This window comes from Mastacembelus armatus, chromosome 21 (genome assembly GCF_900324485.2).
Source record: "Mastacembelus armatus chromosome 21, fMasArm1.2, whole genome shotgun sequence".
NCBI lineage: Eukaryota > Metazoa > Chordata > Actinopteri > Synbranchiformes > Mastacembelidae > Mastacembelus > Mastacembelus armatus.
In genome coordinates, this window is record NC_046653.1 from 26904675 (window position 1) to 26926969 (window position 22295).

General features: G+C 39.6%; 3 protein-coding genes and 1 pseudogene across 3 annotated transcripts; all 4 read left to right on the forward strand.

Annotated features, from left to right (window-relative positions):
- Positions 1–3371: 3371 nt before the first annotated feature.
- LOC113122887 (olfactory receptor 11A1-like) lies at positions 3372–4298 on the forward strand. The gene has a single exon (XM_026294530.1). It carries the CDS (start codon positions 3372–3374, stop codon positions 4296–4298), a length of 927 nt encoding a protein of 308 aa, XP_026150315.1.
- A 7276-nt stretch (positions 4299–11574) lies between these two features.
- LOC113123941 (olfactory receptor 2T27-like) lies at positions 11575–12501 on the forward strand. The gene has a single exon (XM_026296338.1). It carries the CDS (start codon positions 11575–11577, stop codon positions 12499–12501), a length of 927 nt encoding a protein of 308 aa, XP_026152123.1.
- A 4716-nt stretch (positions 12502–17217) lies between these two features.
- LOC113123014 (olfactory receptor 11A1-like) lies at positions 17218–18144 on the forward strand. The gene has a single exon (XM_026294721.1). It carries the CDS (start codon positions 17218–17220, stop codon positions 18142–18144), a length of 927 nt encoding a protein of 308 aa, XP_026150506.1.
- Positions 18145–19130: 986 nt separating this feature from the next.
- On the forward strand, positions 19131–20361 carry LOC113122991 (olfactory receptor 6K3-like; annotated as a pseudogene).
- The last annotated feature ends 1934 nt before the right edge of the window (positions 20362–22295 follow it).

The window sequence follows — 22295 nt, forward strand, 5'->3', positions numbered from 1 at the left end:
GCTCATTCAGCAGGGAGGTGGTGCTATGGCAGGTCTGCAGTCGGGGCTTGTAGTCCATAATGGTCTGTATTCCACGCCACAGTCTCTGGGTGACTTTGCTGTCACCGAAACGAAGGGCTATTATCCTGGATTACTGCCTCTTAGCCTCTCTGATGCCACGAGACAGGTTATCACTGGTTGTCTTCAGGCCTAACATATCTCCATATCCGAAGGCAGCGTTCTGGGCCTTCAGGGTCTGTAGACCTCCCCCATCACCCACGGCTTCTGGTTGGCCTGGACAGTGCTGGTGTTGGTGTCAATGTGACAGTGTCTTACATTGTCAGTGCACTTGGCGATATAGGCAGTCACAGTCTGTTTACTCCTGGAGGTGTGTGGCGTTTTTGTAACACCACAGACTGGCAGCATGTTTAAACAGGCTGCCAGTCTGTGGTGTTAAAACAGTCCTGAACTGCTTCTGAAGAGCCTTCTGGGCACTCATACCTGCTTCTGAACTGGTTTGGCGACTTTTACCAGTGGTTTATATGCTGGCATTAGCATAACAGTGGTGTGGTCCGAGGCACCGAGGTAGGGAAGGGGTCCAGTATGTTGTTCTCCGATGTTGGAAAGTCTATGTGTTGATGTATTTTGTCTTTACGTCTGCATGATTGCAATCCCCAACCAAGATGAGAAAAGCATCTGGGTGGGATGTCTGCTGCTCACTGAAGTGCTGGTAGAGTTCATTCAGTGCGTCACTCCTGGTGTTGCTGTTGGAGCTGGGGATGTAAACAGCAACAAGCAGTATGGCTGCTTATTCCCTTGGTAGATAATAACGGCCAGCACTTGAAAACTAAACTTCACCAGGGGTGAACAGTGTTTGCAGACCACAACAGTGTCACAGCACCAGGCATTGTTGATGTAAACACAGAGCCCACCACCGCGGGTCTTACCCCCCTCGATGAGAGCTCTGTCCGCTCGGTAGCATGTTAGCTGTTCGAGCTGAATGGCACAGTCCGGGACGTTGTTGCTGAGCCATGTTTCTGTGAACACAAAAACACAGCACTCTCTCACAGTCCTGTGAGTTGAGCGTGGTCCAGTTTATTGTCCAAAGAGCGTACGTTGGCCAGTACGATGGTGGGGATGGCAGGCTTATGTGGGTTAGCTGCTAGCCTAGCCCGGATACCTCTGTGCTTGCCTCTCTTCTGCTTCCTCTCACGCTGCTTGCCGCTTCTTTCCTCCACTGTGGGCGAGATGCAGGAGTGGGGGTCGGTGATGGTGGGGACTTCCAGAGCAGACCAAGGTCATGTAGCTCTTCGGTAAGTGCAGTTTAACTCTGTGAACATGGTTCTGTTGACATCAAGCAAAAATTTGCTTCTGTATGTGTGCCAGACGTGACAAAGATGTACAAAAAGACTGTGGCTCACAAAACAAAAAATACTGTCAGGAGAGAGAGAAGTGCATGTTCACGTGCTTTCATCATGAATCAATTAACTAAGGTAAGGCTAAAGTAAAATGAATGAAAAAAAGAAATGAAATAAATTAAATGAAATTATCTAAATAAAAATACATTACTAAAATTAAAATAATATTAAAATAAATAAATAGATAAATAAATAAATAAATAAATAGGTAGCGGTTGCTTTAAGGGCTCCTCTAGTTATCTCCCAGGCCGTCGCCATTTGTGTAGTGTACCTTAGTATCATTATTGTCAGGAATTTAGCTATTTATACATGTGTGTATTTTTATTGAGTAGGTCCAATAAACAGTCTGTTCTTATAATCTTGGGGAAATTCATGTTTCTGTTTTCTTTTTCTTGCCTTGTGTGTCATTCTAAGAATTGGTGTGAATTTAGCTGGTTTTATGGTGAACTTTCAACTAGTTCAACTTAAATCAAAGGCAAGTTTTGGGCCTTTTCCACTACCTGGCCACATAACATGAGTTCACCATTAGATCCTAACAACCCTCAGCTTTGCTCACATCTATTGTTTACCTACGAGCCTATTCAGGCCAGGTGTGAAGTGAAACCAACACAGGAGTGTGGGTCTTGACCCCCGTCAAACCACATACTGTGTCTGCCCCTCGAACATATAAATCATATAAATCAGAAGTTAACAGAAGAGGAGTTATTCATAAAAACCTAATAAAAATTAAGACCACTCCTCTTATTGAACAGAAAAACAGAACTGTCGGATGCAGATTATTAAATATCAGGTCTCTTTCATCTAAATCTCTGTTAGTAAATGATTTGATAACTGATCACCAAATTGACCTACTTTATCTTACTGAAACCTGGTTACAGCAGGATGAATATGTCAGTCTGAATGAATCAACCCCCTCAGTCATAAAAATTGTCATGTTCCTCGAAGCACAGGTCGAGGTGGAGGAGTAGCTGCAATCTTCCACTCAAACTTTTTATTAAACCTTCATCCTCAGAACAATTATAACTCATTTGAGAGCCTCACTCTTAGTCTCTCACATCCAAACTGGAAAACACAAAAACCAGTTCTACTTGTCACTGTGTACCGTCCACCTGTCCCTTACTCAGAGTTTTTAACTGATTTTCCAGACTTCCTGTCTGATTTAGTGCTTAGTTCAGATAAAGTCATTATAGTGGGAGATTTTAACATTCATGTAGATGTTGAAAATAATAGTCTCAGCACTACATTTAATTCAATATTAGATTCTTGTGAGTGCACTGTGGCACCTTCTTGCCCTATTTTAACAGGGTTTAGGGTGGTGAAAACCCTTGTCCTGAAGGAGCTGCTGGAGTAACAGGCAGGAACAGACCTGTTTTGGTCCTGAAGCACCTGTTTCATGTTAGATTAGACTTTATCCAGTGTATGGGTTGGCCTGGTAATGCATTTGCACATGCTGGTGAAATTTAGGGAGTATTGTCTTTAGAGCAGCATGGTTATAGTCAACAGCTATGAAGTAAACAGCCTCCAGGTACCTTGATTGCTAACAATTTCATTTAGATGTCTGATGGACCAAGATAACATCTTAATTGTCAATGTAATAGCAAGCAAGCAATAAGATCTTTAATAAAAATAAAAGGTGGCTAAAAGTATCATTACCACTATGGGAAACTGCTCAAAGTGCTGTAACCAAAATGTATAACACCCTTGATCAGATACTGAAAAGGCCTTTGTATACTGTCAGGGAGGAGTACTGCAGTTGATATTTTCAAATTGACTGACGCACAAATGACAAATGAGGTTATGACTCCCAGGCCTCCAGGGTTTGATAAAGTTCTTTAGTATCTATTTTAGTAAAAAGTTTAATGAGATCCATGGAGAGAGAAGCAATCTAATAAAAATTTTCCACAGCTTGAACAGTTCACTTTCTGAGTTGTGCTTTCTGCCTGTTTCATTCCTAAATTGTTTTAAACAGCCTTAATGGAAGATGAATTTAATGCAACATATATAACACTAAATGGGTATGTAGAAGTGCACAAATACAGTTATATTTATTTTTGTATCATGTTTTCAGCATATACTCTAATAATCAGCAGTAATTCAATCATCATATGCCTTATTTGGATTCACAAAAACCTCCATGAGCCTATGTACATTTTCATTGCAGCTTTGTTAACAAATTCTGTTCTTTACAGCACTGCTTTCTACCCAAAGTTGTTCATTGATGTTTTATCTGAAAAACAGATCGTATCATATTCAGCCTGTCTCTTTCAGTTTTTCATATATTACTCTTTAGGGGGTACAGAGTTTTTACTGTTGGCAGCCATGTCCTATGACAGGTATGTGTCTATATGTAAACCTCTGCAGTATCCAACTATCATGAGGACAAGCACAGTGAGTATTTTCTTGATTTTAGCTTGCCTTATATCTGCTTGTCAGGTTGCTGTCCAAACAATACTCATTGCCGAAACTAAACTGTGTAACTTTACTTTACAAGGAATATTTTGCACCAATGCAATTTATGGGCTTCAATGTATAAGGTCAAGTGTAAGTGCTATATATGGTGCGGTTGGTTTGGTATATCTGGTAGTTCTCCCTTTGATCTTCATAATTTTCTCATACACAAAGATTCTTATTATCGTCTATCGAAGTGGTAGAGAAGTCAGGAGAAAAGCTGCAGAGACCTGTTTACCTCACCTGCTGGTTTTAACCAGTATTTCCTGTTTGAGTGTGTATGATGTGAGCATAGGTCGAGTTGAATCAAATTTACCAAAACCTGCACGTTTAATAATGACTTTACAAGTAGTTTTGTACCATCCTTTGTTTAATCCACTGATATATGGGCTGAAAATGAAAGAAATTTCTAAACATCTCAAAAGGTTGTTCTGTCCAGCCAGAAACATCTGATTCATTACTAAAGAGATCTGTTAAAGTCATTTAAAGTATGCAGTGTGGCTTTACTGTTCACTGCAGACTTTCGTAACCAGACTTTGAACTATGCATTACATATTTAAAATCTGTCATTTAAATTAATAGTTATATTTACTTTTACCCGCTTTTTGTGTGCCACTGCTGCACATGCTGACACCAGAGAAAATGATTATATTTTAGAGATATCCCAAGTATCCTGTCAGGCTTGATCTGATATCTTTTTGTATATTGAGTACACTTTTTAAATGTTAAATTTCATCATACTTGAAGTTGTGTTCAAATGAAACCAGTTAATTTGCATTTAATACATTGGAAGCTGCACTATAAATCTGCTTTATATACAAATGTAAAATAATATATACTGAGGTTAAACGTGCCAAAGTAAATGTCTTGACATAATTTCTGAACTCACTTTATGTATGAAATACGACAATGATGTTTGAAATTTGAAAAAAGTACATAAAGTATATTTTTATAGGTTGTTCATTTTTTTTCTAAAATGAGCCCACTAAGCGCCATTTCTAGTAAATTAGCCATTAATACGTGAAAAATATGTTTTTAATGTACTAAAGCAGATTTACAGTGCAGCTTCCACTGTATTAAATGCAAATTAACTGGTTTCATTTTAACACAACTTGAAGTGTAATGAAATTTAACATTTAAAATATAATAATATAATATACTTTTACAAAATATACAAAAATATATATACAGTGGGTACGGAAAGTATTCAGACCCCTTTAAATTTTTCATTCTTTGTGTCATTGCAGCCATTTGCCAAAATCAAAAAAGTTCATTTTATTTCTCATTAATGTACACTCAGCACCCCATCTTGACAGAAAAAAACAGAAATGTAGAAATTTTTGCAAATTTATTAAAAAAGAAAAACTGAAATATCACATGGTCATAAGTATTCAGACCCTGTGCTCAGTATTGAGTAGAAACACCCTTTTGAGCTACTACAGCCATGAGTCTTCTTGGGAATGATGCAACAAGTTTTTCACACCAGGATTTGGGGATCCTCTGCCATTCTTCCTTGCATATCCAACCCAGTTCTGTCAGGTTGGATGGTGAACGTTGGTGGACAGCCATTTTCAGGTCTCTCCAGAGATGCTCATTAGGGTTTAGGTCAGGGCTCTGGCTGGGCCAGTCAAGAACGGTCACAGAGTTGTTCCGAAGCCACTCCTTTGTTATTTTAGCTGTGTGCTTAGGGTCATTGTCCTGTTGAAAGGTGAACCTTTGGCCCAGTCTGAGGTCCTGAGCACTCTGGAAGAGGTTTTCTTCCAGGATATCTCTGTACTTGGCCGCATTCATCTTTCCTTCAATTGCAACCAGTCGGCCCGTCCCTGCAGCTGAAAAACATCCCCACAACATGATGCTCCCACCACCATGTTTCACTGTAGGGATTGTATTGGGCAGGTGATGAGCAGTGCCTGGTTTTCTCCACACATACCGCTCAGAATTAACGCCAAAAAGTTCAATCTTGGTCTCATCAGACCAGAGAATCTTATTTCTCATAGTCTGGGAGTCCTTCATGTGTTTTTTGGCAAACTCTATGCAGGCTTTCATGTGTCTTGCACTGAGGAGAGGCTTCCGTCGGGCCACTCTGCCATAAAGCCCCGACTGGTGGAGGGATGCAGTGATAGTTGACTCTGTGGAACTTTCTCCCATCTCCCTACTGCATCTCTGGAGCTCAGCCACAGTGATCTTTGGGTTCTTCTTTACCTCTCTCACCAAGGCTCTTCTCCCACGATTGCTCAGTTTGGCTGGACGGCCAGGTCTAGGAAGAGTTCTGGTCGCCCCAAACTTTTTCCATTTGAGGACTATGGAGGCCACTGTGATCTTAGGAACCTTGAGTGCTGCAGAAATTCTTTTGTAACCTTGGCCAGATCTGTGCCTTGCCACAATTCTGTCTCTGAGCTCCTTGGGCAGTTCCTTCGACCCCATGATTCTCATTTGCTCTGACATGCACTGTGAGCTGTAAGGTCTTATATAGACAGGTTGTGTGCCTTTCCTAATCAAGTCCAATCAGTTTAATTAAACACAGCTGGACTCCAATGAAGGAGCAGAACCATCTCAAGGAGGATCAGAAGAAATGGACAGCATGTGAGTTAAATATGAGTGTCACTGCAAAGGGTCTGAATACTTATGACCATGTGATATTTCAGTTTTTCTTTTTTAATAAATTTGCAAAAATTTCTACATTTCTGTTTTTTTCTGTCAAGATGGGGTGCTGAGTGTACATTAATGAGAAATAAAATGAACTTTTTTGATTTTGGCAAATGGCTGCAATGACACAAAGAGTGAAAAATTTAAAGGGGTCTGAATACTTTCCGTACCCACTGTATATTTTTACTTAGGTGGCTATGTACCAGATCATTTCAAAGTTCCCTGTGTGCAACCTCTGTTAAAAATACCTGACCTAGATCCCTCATTACTTACTCAAACTACAAACCCATCCTCAAACTACTTTCATATCTGAGATTTTAGAAAAATGAGTATCTAAACATTTGTTTTTAGCAGCAGCAAATGGTAACATTTTTAATAAATTCCAATCTGCCCTACTCAAATGACAACAAATGACATTTTATTAGCTTCTGATGCTGGTGCTCCATTGTCATCCTACTTGATCTCAGTGCTGACTATGATACAGTAGATTGCTGCATTTTATTGAGACTGAGGCACTGGGCTGGAATAACAGGTATCACATAAAAATGATTCTCCTCATACTTGTCAGATATAAGATTCAGTGTTTTTATTAATACTTACATGTCATCCTTCACCTCAGTAAAGTATTATGTCCCACAAAGGTCAGTGTTGGGGCCAATTCTATTCTAGTTGCACATGTTCCCTCTTGGACATATTAGCAAACACTGTTTCTTTTCACTGCTATGCTGATGACATGCAGCTGTACCTTCCTGTTAGAGTCTCAGACTATACCATGCTGAAGTGTCTACATGAATGGCTACGTGTGATTAAAAGCTGGACAGTTCAAAATTTCTTACATCTCAAATCTAACAAGGGGAGGTTAGAATTAGAGGGCTGCATTGGGTTTAGACTCCCGTGGGACCCATCAAGAATTTCACAGGAGCGGGCGGTTTGACCTCTGCTGTGGGCAGGAGGAGAGGTCAGAAGATTTTGTGGGAGACCCATGGGGAAGGGTGGGATATGGTATGCAATAAAAATAAATTCAACACATGAGGTTGAGAAGAAAATTAAAGCAGCTGTTTACTTGACAAAAGCAAAGCAAGGAAGACAATTTGAAACAATTCTCAGTTGTCACTGAAAACAATGGGAAAGAGTTAAACTTCGTAACTTGGGATACATGCGCAAAAGTGTTTGTTTACAACAGACATAAATCTGGCACCTCTGCCCTGAGGTTACACACCTGCATGTTAAATTATTTAGTTTCGGTTTTTCACAAGCTCTGAGAGAAAGTCCACGGGAACAGGCAGAAGTGGACACAAAAATTGGGGGCGCGGGCGGTCCTGGTCAGAAATTCAGTGGGAGCGGACAGGTGCAGGTTTAAGAAAACAGTCCCGCGCAGGGCTCTAGTTAGAAGATTCGGCTTCCAGCCGGCCAGGCTCCCTATGTGCACCAGAGCTTTCAGTAAAATTAGTAAATCTGTGCCTTCAGGGTGGAAAACTGCCCATGTTGTAGCTGTGCCCAAGAAACGAAACAAACAGGATCCATCCAACTATAGGTCCATATCCATTCTTTCTATTTTTTCAAAGGTAATGGAGAGCATTATTAGTGACCATATTTGGAAATATCTAGAAAACTCCTCAGCAATGCTCAGTATGGGTTCCGTGACAAGACATCCACAGTTGATATGGTTTCTTACATCACCCAGTGGTGGAATGACTCAGACTCTCAACAAGAAATCAGGGTTCTAGCTCTTGACATCAAGAAAGCTGTTACAATTTGTAGAGGAAGGAAGGCCCAAATGCAGATCAGAAATGGCAAGGTTTTTATTCAAAATGCTTATTTTTAAAAAGCAATAAATGTGAGACGACGTTTGCTTCCTAAGTGGGAATTCCATGCCTGTGATGACCCATTTGGAACTGATTGATGGCAGTCCGATGATTACTGGAGAGAAGGGTGAACATAGGACGTCGATAGCAGGTTTGCAGGAGACGTAGGAAAGATGCCGGGAGGAGACCGGAGTGGATGCCACCTGCAGATTAGAAGAAGGTAAGTGTTTGTCTTTCTCATAGAATTGGAGAGCTAGTGTTCAGTACTACTGAGGAGGCAGACTAGACGAACTGGCGATGTGGCTGAAGGAAACTGGAGCTTTTATTGGTAAGTTGAATACTGGGATCTTCGCTCTCTCTCTCTCTCTCCTGCTGCACCTGTAATCAATTGACAAGACACACAAACACAGGAGAGGGAACTAGACACACAAGGGAAGGAAGAGGGAGAGGTGGCATTGCCCCTTGTGGCAGGAGGGTGATACTGTCGCCTCATGACAAAAGCCTTTAATCACATATAGCACCATGGCCTTTTGAGAAAGCTGATGTCCTTTGACATACATGGAGACATACATGGCTGGATTACATCATACCTAACTAACAGGCATCAGGTTGTTATCTTAGATGGGTTCAGCTTATCATCCATCCCTATCTGCCGCAGTGCCTCAAGGAAGCATACTTGGACCCCTATTCTTCCTTATGTACATTGATGATCTGGCTACCCAAGTTGAAAATGACCTTCATCTCTTCGCTGAAGACTCAACACTCCATATCTTCATCAGAAACTCTTGCAATGGAACCATCTGTGCTGAGAGCCTTCTGCTTGACTTGCTGAAAATTGAGAAATGGGCAACTGATTGGTGCATTACCTTCAATGCAAGCAAGACTGAGGAGATAATCATTAGCAGGAAAAGTTACCAGAACCATCCTCCTCTGTATTTCATGAACTGTGCCCTTAAACCAACTAAAAGCATCATTCTCCTTAGCGTAGTCATCAGTAACACATTGACATGGTGTTACAAACGGCCCCTGAGGTGCCGTTTGTAACACTTTTTCAGACACTTTTGTTATGGTTATATTCTTTAACTGTCAGTTGGTTCTGTTGATGTCAGGTGATGTGTGCCATCTGAGATGCATCAGCCAATCATTTGTTTTGTTTTTAAGGACCGGAAGAATCTTACTCACAGCCATCATCACACCAATTCTAAAAAAACCTGGTCTCGTTCCTGCCGACCTTAACAACTTCCGCCCTATCTCCAATCTCCCGTTCCTCTCCAAAATTCTCAAAAAAGTTGTTCACCACTAGGTCCATACCGACCTTTCCACCAATAGCCCATACGAACACTTTCAATCTGGTTTCCGCCAACTTCACAGTACTGAAACTGCCCTGGTCAAAATCACCAACGACCTCCTTTAATCAGGCCTTGTCTCCATCCTCATCCTCCTTGACCTAACTGCAGCTTTTGACACCATCTCGCACAATATTCTCCTCCATCGCCTTGCTTCCATCGGCATAGCCGGCTCAGTCCTCTCATGGTTACCCTCCTACCTCTCTGATCGCACCCAGTCCGTCCATCTCCAGAACTTCCACTCCCAGCCCTCTACTGTCAGTTGTGGGCTGTCCTCTTTATTATTTATCTCCTTCCTCTCGGTAATATCTTTAGGCAACATAACCTCACTTTCCACTGTTATGCAGACGACACCCAGCTCTACCTTTCTGCTGCTCCATCTTCTACCCTCCCCCCTCCCTCCCTCCTTACCTGCTTACATAATATCAAATCCTGGTTCACCAATAACTTTTTGAAACTCAACCCCAATAAAACTGAAATTCTCCTCATGGGCACCAAATCCACCCTTTCTAAAACCAGCACCTTCTCCATTCTAATTGACAACAATACTGTCCTCCCCTCCCCCCAAGTTAAAAGCCCGGGTGTCATCCTAGACGGTACTCTCTCCTTCACTCAGCATATCAATACCACTACCCGGTCGGCCTACTCCCATCTCCGTAACATTAACCGCATCCGTTCTTCACTCACCATCGATAGCACGGCCATACTTGTTAATGCCTTTGTCACCTCTCGTTTGGATTACTGTAACTCACTCCTCACTGGTCTACCTCTCAAATCACTTCGCAAACTCCAACTTATCCAGAACTCTGCTGCCCGAATCATCACCAGAACTCCATCCTCACATCATATCACCCATCCTTAAACAACTTCACTGGCTCCCTGTGTCCTTCCGTATAAACTAAAAATCCTCCTTCTCACCTACAAAGCCCTCCACTCTATTGCCCCACCATACATCACTGATCTACTTCATATCTATTCTCCGCCTCGTACTCCCCGCTCCTCCAGTTCCACTCTCCTCTGCACCCCTATGGCGCGCCTGGCCACCATGGGCGCTAGATCCTTCAGCCACACTGCGCCCCGCCTTTGGAACATTCTCCCTGTTTATGTATTGTTGTTATCGTTGTTTTAATGCACTCTATGTATTTCATGCTGTATGCTTCCTTTTTCTCTCTGTAAGGTGACCTTGAGACTTTGAAAGGTGCCATGAAATAAAATGTATTATTATTATTATTGGTTCCCAACAATTGGTAAAAAAAAAGCCATTCAGCCATGTACTGGTCCACTGCTTCAACATATGAGGCCTGTTGCAAGGAATCTTGGCATTTGGTTTTATAGTAATAGAGGTTTTTGAGCATCATGTTGCAGACCTTGTGCAGTCACCTCAGCAATATTTCTTAAATATTCTTTATTTTAACTTTTACGAAACTGTCTTAGGAGAAAAATGTTTTAACTTGCTCCAGGTTGTAAAGAATTCAGCTGCTAAACTTGAACAAGTAGAACTAATCCTATTACACGTGTTTGAGCCTAATTTCACAGGCTGTGGAAAACTGCTGCAAATACTACAAATGCTAAACAATCTAAAATGTCTCCTCTCACGCAGCAAACAGACCATGGCAGGAGTTGTGGACTAATACAGATAATAAACTGAGTTCAACAGTGATTACATAATCAGGTGAATGTTTGCATACAAGAGATCAGGTGATGTTGTAATATGTGGAGTCCAGCGTGTAACAAAGTTCTTTACCTTTGATAATCTGTTATGGTGGACAGTTTAATGAGACCCACTGAGACTGAAGCAAACTAATAAAAAGTGAATGAATACGATGCTCCAGAACAGGTTGGTTGTTGATGGAATTTTTAAGAGGAAATAATTTTCACTGCTTAGGCTATCTGCACATTTCATTAATGAACACTTAGTTTCAGATAACATTAATGGATTGTGAGTTAAATGTTACATGTGTAAATATTGAAGGGTATGTGGAAGTTGACAAATACAGATATGTTTATTTTGTGATCATGTTTATAATTTATCTCCTAATAATCTGCTTTAACTCTACTATTGTGTGTCTTATCTGGATTCACAAAAACCTCCATGAGCCTATGTACATTTTCATTGCAGCTTTGTTACTCAACTCTGTTCTTTTCAGCACTAATATCTACCCAAAGCTACTGATCGATGTTTTATCTGAAAAACAGATCATATCATATTCAGCCTGTCTCTTTCAGTATTTTATATTTTATTTTTTAGCCAGTTCAGAGTTTTTACTGTTGGCAGCCATGTCCTATGACAGGTATGTGTCTATATGTAAACCTCTGCAGTATCCAACTATCATGAGGAAAAGAAACATCTGTATTTTCCTGTTTCTTGCTTGGTTTGTAGCTGCCTGTCATGTTGTTGCCCCAACAATACTGAGTGCTGAAATTAAACTTTGTAATTTTTTTTTCAAAGGAATATTTTGTAACAATACAATTTATGGACTTCTTTGTGTAAGAACAAGTGCTCTATCTGTACTTGGTGTAGTTGCTTTAGTAGATCTGGTAATTCTCCCTTTGCACTTCATAGTTTTCACGTACACAAAGATACTTATTATCGTCTATCGAAGTGGTAGAGAAGTCAGGAGAAAAGCTGCAGAGACCTGTTTACCTCACCTGATGGTTTTAATCTGTTACTCCTGTTTGTGTATATATGATATTATTATAGCTCAAGTTGAATCTAATTTACCAAAAACTGCACGTTTTATAATGACTTTACAAATAGTTTTGTACCATCCTTTGTTTAATCCACTGATATATGGACTGAAAATGAAAGAAATTTCTAAACATCTCAAAAGGTTGTTCTGTCCAGCCAGAAACATCTGATGCATCATTGCAGAGATATGTTGACACTCATTTAAAGCACATAGAGGGGCTCATTGCACACTTTCTTTAACTTGAGTTGATACTTATACATACAAATTTTACTGTGTTTTAAATTTTTCTTTTTTTTTGTCACTGCTGCACATGCTGACAACAGAGAAATTCATTATTTTTCACGTCCAGCTGGGACCTGAATGACCCTGTGTGCCTGGACAAACAGGAGAAGAAAGTTTGAGTGTGTGTGGTGGTCGGTGCTGGAGCATGTCTGATGGTTTTCATGTCAGATTTGGCCTTTGACCATGTTGAAAGGACAGGTTTGTTTGTAACTAAGCATTTCTGAGAAAAAATGTAAAACACAATAAACCTAAAATAAACTGTGTTGTTGCTGTCAGGTAGTTATTTCCTCATCATGGGCTCATCTGCATCTGCAGAACACACAGTGGGACACACACACACCAAACCAACCAGAGTCCAACAGCCTGAATCTGGTTAATGATGGATCTTTGTCAGTCATGTTCACGGTAACTGTCCAGGGATGGGGGTCTGTCTTTGAAATGTGTTTCCTGAGGTCTGATGTTTTTAAAATGAGCTCAACATATTTAGATTTAGTACAATACTGCATTTGTCTGATGTAATATTGGGCCAGTTACCATCAGACGTTGGAACACATGTAAAGTTAAGATTTGGTGGTTTCTGCTGGCAAACAATGTCTGACCTGTTGATGTACCTGTGAATAACAAGTGTTTGTTAATGGACAAGTTAACAGAGGTGGCAAAGGTACTCACATTCTATACTTAAGTAGAAGTACTGATTCAACTGCTTTACTCGAGTAAAAGTAAAAAAGTACAGGGTCTGAAATGTACTTAAGTAAAAAAGTAAATATGTTTTCTGCCATCAGTGATTCACAATACATCTTTTGATAACTCCACAAAACTAAAAAACTTTGACACAGAAAAAGGAAATTCTTTTATTAACAACCTGCAAAGTGCTGGTACAGGAAGACAACACAACACATTCACCACGAATCATTCTTGGAGCTAACAACATCGAATAATTCTTTTAAATACGGCCAGGGATGGGAAATGTCTTGCTTTTCCGAATCTGCTGCATCGTCGCCGAACTTGGCAACACTCCCTGGATCTCTTTCTTCCTCCATGTTGCACTGCAAGTTTTCTCTCTATCATAACCTGTACACTCACCTGATTTCCCTCTAGTTAGTTACGTCTTTTACGTCGTGTCGTCATCCGTGGAGAAAGTAGATGAGTCTGTTTTGGTAATGTGAGGAGTAGAAATACAGATATTTGTGTTCAAATTTAGACAGTAAAAGTAAAAAGTACAGACACCTGAAAAATCTGTACTGTATGTACAGTAACAAAGTATTTGTACTTCATTACTTCCCACCTCTGTGAATTTGTAGAAACTGACTATGAAACTATCACTGATTTAGCAGGAAAATGCATACAGGATAAAATACTCTATTCATCCCTAAAGGAAATTCGGGTTGTCACATAGTTAAGTATGTGAGTAGTAAGAGTCGACAATAAGAGTCAACATCAAATCAAAGTCTGCTTTATTGGCAATTCCACCCCATGTAGAGCACATTCAGAGAATCAAAATTTCGTTGCTCTCAGACCTTTGGTTCGTACAGATAAACTCTAAACACTAAATAGTGCAATGTAAAAATTACAATTAAGGACATGCAAGATAAACTAAAGACAAAAGCAAATTTATTTGTATAGCACCATTCATACACTACGTAATTCAAAGTGCTTTACAAGGCATATAATTACATTAAAAGTATGGAAAAGAGCATCTAAAAAAAAGACATTTAACATAAAATAAATTTAAATAAAATAAAGTAAATTAAAATAAGATGTAAAGGCACATTAAGAAAACAAGGATGAACAATTATTTGAAGGTAAAGTAAAAAGATAAGTACAAATAGCATAAAGCACATAGCAGCTTAGCAAACAAAAACCAGTGCAATATATGAACAGTTCAGATGTACTGGATGGTAGTGCAATTAAGTGAACTTATCAGTCTTGATAAAGTGACTGTGGTGCACAGAGAGCAGTCCAAGTTCTGCATAAAGTGACTAGTGCAGCTGCTGAGACCAATGTGTGTACTGGGGGGAAGGGGGTTGGAGGTCAGAGTTTGTGCATGAATGGGGCAGAAGAGGGCAAGAGGGGCAGAGCTGGGATAGAGTTCAGCTTCCTGACAGCCTGGTGGATGAAGCTGTCTCAGGCTGCTGGTCCTGGAACGCAGACTACTAAGTCTCCTCCCTGATGTCAGCAGACTAATGATGTTTTCAGGAATCGGGGGAAATAAGGACCAATAAATTGCCAACACCACAATTCAGAATATAAAAGCTTTAATTATTTTCTTTAAGGAAAGGGTTCTGGGTTCAGTAGATGAAGTGACCAGGATGTGAAATGTAAAGCAAAGTATTTGTGGTAGGGTTGATTACTGAATCCAGTAACCCCAAAGAAGCTGAGACAGATGGGAAGTGGAGTCCAGGTTGTTTTCCCACAGAGCAAGATCTGGTGGTGTGCTTACCTTGGTCAGAGGTTTCCAGGATCTGGCTCAGAAAATCCAGAGATTGAAATTAGTAACAAAAAATGCCTCCCACAAAAAAAACAACTAATGTCCTTGGAGGGAAAAGCTCAGTACAAATGGCACCTCTCCGTGGTGCAACTTGGGTTCAAACAATTCTTCTTGAACAGAAAACTCCTTTTTCTCCAATCATGAAACTAGAAACAAACAGACGTAACTTGACAGGGAATTCCTGGTCCTTAACTTGATTCCTAACGTACTCGCCTTTGACAGATTGCGCAATTGGCCTCACCTGTGGCTTCTCAGTCTCAGTCAGTCTCAGGAATTTTTCTGAATCAACTTCACCAGCCGCCAGAATCACTGGCTGAGTTAAGCTTTTTGTTTTTCTCATAGTTTTGACAAACTGCCATTGAAGATTGTGTTTTTGCAAGAGGATTTGAATTCTTTGATTTTCATCAAGCAACTTGGACTGTGAGAGGAGTGTACGAGCTTGTTAAGGAGATTCCTCCTCACCTTGACGAGTGACTGTTTGGTTTATGTTCTTTTTCCATATAAGAGGGAGGCCTTATCTTGTGCTTATTATTGAACTGATTCCTGTCTCCTCTGAGTTATAAATCAGATACCCCGGATCCCCTGACCAAGGATACCTGCTCTGCCAGATTCTGCTCTGTGGAAACCACCCGGACCAACTTCACTGCGTTCACTCATGACTACCTCGGTGTTACCGAGTCTGGCCCTGTTTGCAACCCCGCCTTCCATAACCTCCCCCTGGCTTCACTCTCCAATGACTGGTCATTCCATTCCTTGCATTAAATCTGTTTTCCTGCTCAAATAAAGTCAGATCTTGATACCTGAGTACCACAGTGGGCGAATCATTGGTCCTCATTTCCCTCAAATCGCGACAATTAGGGCTGTCAATGGATTAAAATATTTAATTGCAATTTAAACACACATTTTTGTCTCTTCTAAATGTACCTTAAATTAATACTTTTCAAGTTTTTAGTACTCTAATCAACATGGGCATAGACAAACATGGATGCTTTATGCAAATGTATGTTTATTATTAGTGAAACTACCCTAAACATACAACATAGAAACATAGACATGTTTCAAAGATGGTAGATGTGTTTTTCAAATAACTTGTTCATGAGTATTAAACACATGGAAAAAAAAAACAGAAAGTTTCCATCATTTCTCTTTCTTTGCACTGAGCCAGTTGCTCAAAAGGACAAGGCTGTTTATATTTTCAGATGACAGGGCAGCTCGCTTTTTCTGAACATGTCCTCAGTGAAAACAATCTTTCAGACATCAGTTGTTGTTGCACTCTTTACTGTCTCCGGCTGCATTTTTGATTTCTCCTACTACGGGCTATGCCTCGAGTCAAACAGTAAGTGTGCGCTGCATTAATAAAATGAGTGCTGTTAAAATGAATTTGTGTTAAGACGTTATTAATGCGTTAATTTTGACAGCTCTAATATATATATAACAAAAAAACATGTAACATTTTAAATCCACATGCATCAGCAATGCTAACTCCACAATAGCACAAACATGGATTTCTACAACTAAATCCAAATCCATTGCATCAAGAACAGTGGAGTAATTTACCATATTACACTATTGATTATTGATTACCTCACCAATGGCAGCCACATTCCCAGCCAGATAGTGTGTGTGCTGTTGTTCTTCACAGGATGGGGAAACTACACCCCCACTCTCCAAAAGAAATCTTTACACCAGGGCTGCTTCAACAGAAAATATACCGGTGCATTTTTACAACCTGCTTAGATTAAGTGTTTAAGGCATCTGTCTGCATGTCAGTGTGTGTGTCTGCACAATATTTACTTGAGATTTTTTGAACACAACTGCTCACAACAGAAAGACTATTATGGTTTATTACAGCTGAAACATAAAGTCATTAAGATCAAATGATGCTGTAACTTCAGGTCTCCAGAGGTTGATAAAGTTCTTTACAGGTCAGTTTCTATTTTAGTAAAAAGTTTAATGAGATCCATGGAGGGTGAAGCAATCTAATAAAAACTGTCCACAACCAACAAACAGTTATCTGACAGTGTTGGTGTAGTAATAATGAGACTTTGTTATTGCTTTGTTGATTATCACTGTTTATATAATCTGTTTTCTTACTGAATATTTCAGATAACACTAATGGATTATGAGTTAAATCTCACATATTTAACTCTTGATGGGTATGTTGAACTGAACCAATATAGATTTGTTTATTTTGTGATCCTGTTTACAGCATATATTCTAATAATCTGCAGTAATTCTACTATTGTGTGTCTGATAGTGATTCACAAAAACCTCCATGAGCCTATGTACATTTTCATTGCAGCTTTGTCACTGAACTCTGTTCTTTACAGCACTGCTCTTTACCCAAAGATTCTGTTTGATGTTTTATCTGAAAAACAGATCATGTCATATTCAGCCTGTCTCTTCCAATATTTTATCATTTATTCTTTAGGTACTTCAGAGTTTTTACTGTTGGCAGCCATGTCCTATGACAGGTATGTGTCTATATGTAAACCTCTGCAGTATCCAACTATCATGACAACAACCAATGTGAGTATTTTCCTGTTTTTAGCTTGGTTTTCAGCTGCATGTCATTTTGCAGGCCTAACAATACTGAATGCTAAAACTAAACTGTGTAACTTTTCTTTCAAAGGGGTAGTATGTAACAATGTAATGTACGAGCTTCATTGTGTAAGATCGAGTGTAATTAATTTTTACGGAGTGGTTGCTGTAGTGGATCTGATAATATTCCCATTGATTTTTATAGTATTTACATACATAAGGATATTTATTATCGCTTATCGAAGTGGTAGAGAAGTCAGGAGAAAAGCTGCAGAGACCTGTTTACCTCACCTGATGGTTTTGATCAGTTACTCCTGTTTGAGTGTGTATGATCTGAGTATAGCTCGAGTAGAATCAAATTTTCCTAAAACTGCACGTTTAATAATGACATTACAAACAATTGTGTACCATCCTTTGTTTAATCCACTGATATATGGGCTGAAAATGAAAGAAATTTATAAGCACCTCAAAAGGTTGTTCTGTCCAGCCAGAATCATTTGATATGTTGACAGTAATTATTCGTATCTAATGTTGTGCAGAGACGAACGTTTCCATAACTGGAAATCAGGATGATGATTCCATTCATGATCATAAATCTGAGTGGAATCACAGCAACATGTGGAGTCCCCCACGGTTCGATTCTTGGACCTCTGTGTATTTAACCTACACATGTTCCCTCTGGGTCAAATTCTGTTCGACAACAATGTAGTTATGCAGACAAGACTCAGATTAACCTAGCTCTTTCACCAAGTAACTGATACTTAGACTACTTTATTATTTAGATCAAATAAATACCTGGTTGCAATTTCAATTGCCTTTAAATAAAGAGGAGACAAAACTATTTTTAGTGCTGCTGTTAGTTTTTAAATCACTCAGTTTTATGGGGCCAAAATACATATTTGACATTGCTGAAGAATATAATGCTGCACATACATGGAACCATCCTGAGATCTAGAATTGCTGAAAAGAAAAGGTCTTTATTGTCATTGTACAACTAATTACTTAAACATATTAATAAAAACTTAAAACTGGGTAAAAGTATCACGATGACTATGGGAAATTATTGAGCCATAGTAATATGTGCAGTAGACAACATGTGTAACATCTCACCCCTAATCAGATACAGAAAAGGCCTTCGTACACTGTCAGGGAAGAGTACTGCAGTTGATAGTTTCAAATTTTGTGATGCACAAATGAGGTTATGACTCCCAGGCCTCCAGGGTTTGATGAAGTTCTTTAGTATCTATTTTAGTAAAAAGTTTAATGAGATCCATGGAGAGAGGAACAATATAATAAAAACAGTTCACTTTCTGAGTTGAGTTGAGGAATATACATGTGAATGTCAGAGTCAGCTGTTGGTGAATGGATAAAATAGTCCAGTGGATATTTACTTTGTCATGAGAGAGTAATTTAAATGCTTTTATTCATATATGCTGGTTCTTTAATCTGCATGTTTTATTACTTAATATTAGTTTTAAACAGCATTAATGGAGGATGAATTTAATGCAACATATATAACACTAGATGGGTATGTAGAAGTGCACAAATACAGTTATGTTTATTTTTGTATCATGTTTTCAGCATATACTCTAATAATCACCAGTAATTCAATCATCATATGCCTTATTTGGATTCAAAAAAACCTCCATGAGCCTATGTACTGTCACGGTTCTGTCAGGCTCCCCCCTAAGGCAATTACTTCAATCCGCTTCACCTGAGTCCTCACCGCGATCACCTGCACCTCATTACCACAGCCACACATATAAGCAATCTCCTCATTCTCCGCATTGTCCGATCTCGTAAACACGACGTGGACCTTACTCCTGCGAGCTAAAGCCAAACTAAGATTCTTCTATTTCTGTTTCCTTTGTTTTCCATTTGTTCCAGTCTGTGAATCCCTGTGTCAATAAAACTTCGGAGTGACTTCACTTACCTCTGTGTCCGCCTGCCTTCGTTACATGTACATTTTCATTGCAGCTTTGTTAACAAATTCTGTTTTTTTACTGCACTGCTGTTTACCCAAGGATGTTAGTTGATGCTTTATCTGAAAAACAGATCATATCATATTCAGCCTGTCTCTTCCAATATTTTATAATTTATTCTTTAGGGGGTACAGAGTTTTTACTGTTGGCAGCCATGTCCTATGACAGGTATGTGTCTATATGTAAACCTCTGCAGTATCCAACTATCATGAGGAAAAGCACAGTGAGTATTTTCTTGATTTTATCTTGCCTTATATCTGCTTGTCATGTTGCAATCCCAACAATACTGAGTTCTAAAACTAAACTGTGTAATTTTACTTTACAAGGAATATTTTGTAACAATGCAATTTATGGACTTCACTGTGTAAGAACAATAGTAATATCAGTATATGGTTTAGTTGCTTTAGTAGATCTGATAATTCTCCCTTTTCTCTTCATAATTTTCACATACACAAAGATTCTTATTATCACCTATCGAAGTGGTAGAGAAGTCAGGAGAAAAGCTGCAGAGACCTGTTTACCTCACCTGTTGGTTTTAACCAGTATTTCCTGTTTGAGTGTGTATGATATCAGTATTGCTCGTGTTGAATCCAGTTTTCCAAAACCTGCACGTTTGATAATGACTTTACAAATAGTTTTGTACCATCCTTTGTTTAATCCACTGATATATGGGCTGAAAATGAAAGAAATTTCTAAACTCCTGAAAAGGTTGTTCTGTCCAGCCAGAATAATCTAATTCATTACTAAATAGATATGTTAAAGTCATTTAAAGTATGCAGAGTGGCTTTCAACATAGACTGTCTCTATCTCAGCTTGGACAATACACTACCTACCTAAAACTAAACATTTTGTCTAAAAATTAGGTTTACTATTTACAGTTTTTGTTTAGTGTTTGTCTGAACTGCTGCACATCCTGAAACAAGAGAAAATCACTGTTTTTGTTATAGTTGTCAGAGGTATTGAATCTAATCCAGTCTGGCCTTATTTAACTAAATAAAAAGTATTGGATTGGGATTAGTTTTGGTGTTGGTTGATATCTTAAATTAAAAATGGGATTGATATTATGGCCAAAACAACTTCCCTGTTATTTTTCATTTAAAACATGATCTGAATGCCCCCTGTGTGCCTGGATATGAAAATTGTAATGGTAATAAACCAAAGGTTTTTTGTGTGGTGGTCAGTACTGAGGCATGCAAGATGGTTTTCATGTCAGAGGTGTCCTTTCAATACGATTAAAGTGACAGGTCTCTTTGTGACAAAATATTTTAAATTTTATGAGAAAAATAAAAACCTTCCTCTTCTTCTCCTTTGGGCTGCTCCCTTCAGGGGTCGCCACAGCCAATCATCTGCCTCCATTTAACCCTATCCTCTGTATCCTCCTCACCCACACCAACTATCCTCATGTCCTCCTTCACTACATCCAAGAACCTCCTCTTTGGTCTTCCTCTAGGCCTCCTTCCTGGCAGCTCTAACCTCAGCATCCTTTTACCAATGTATTCACTGTCCCTCCTCTGAACATGTCCAAACCATCTCAATCTGGCTTCCCTGGATTTTTCTCCAAAACATCTAACATGAGCTGTCCCTCTGATGTCCTCATTCCTGATCCTATCCATCCTCGTCACTCCCAGAGAGAACCTCAACATCTTCAGCTCTGCTACCTCCAGCTCTGCCTCCTGTCTTTTTCTCAGTGCCACTGTGTTATGACCCTGGGTCATTATGTGTGAGGTTTGTTGTGATTTGTTTGTTGTTAGCTCTCTCCTCCCCAGTTCTTGGTGTGTGTATGTGAGAGAGAGAAAGGAGTGGGCGTGGAGTCTAGGTGGATCCATGGGGTTGGTCCATTCAAACTGAATTGATGTTCCAGGATTGGTCCAGTTCTTCCAGGAAGACTATATGAAGTTCCAACTAACTGCACCCTGGGATCTCTTCTCCATCTCTGCCACTCCCAAACCAGCACTCTTTGTTGTAGAACTCTGTATTGATAAGAAGCCTATCGATGTGTGGAACAAATTGTAACTTTAGAGAAAGGACTCTGTGACTTTAATTGCACTGTAAATATTGAGCACCAGGTAGCATTTTCTTTGTAGTAAGAAGCCCAGTTATTTGATTTACGTTTTCTCCTGTTTTTGTTAGGAGACCAGGGTAGAATACCTGTCTTTTTGTTGGTTTTTTTTTTGGTTAGGTAATAGCAGGGTTGCCTTAGAGTTTTGTTTGTTATTTTGGGCATTAAGTATTTAGAAGAAGTAATTATTGACTATTTTCGGCAAAATAAATTGCTACCTTTACTTGTATTTGGTGTGCTGCTGGTTCTGTTGAGAGTGGGAAAGCTTGGAGAAAGCTCACATCGTGTTACGTCCCGGTATCCCCTAGGCCGGGCGTAACACACTGTCTCTAAACCACACAACATTGCTGGTCTCACCACTGTCTTGTCCACCTTTCCTTTCATTCTTGCTGACACTCTTTTGTCACACATCATACCTGACACTTTCCTCCACCCGTTCCAACCTGCTTGCACACGTCTCTTCACTTCTTTTCCAGACTCTCCGTTGCTCTGGACTGTTGACCCTAGGTACTTAAAATCCTCCACCTTCTTCACCTCTACTCCCTGTAACCTCACTGTTCTACTTGAGTCCCTCTCATTTACACACGTACTCTGTTTTACTGTGGCTAACC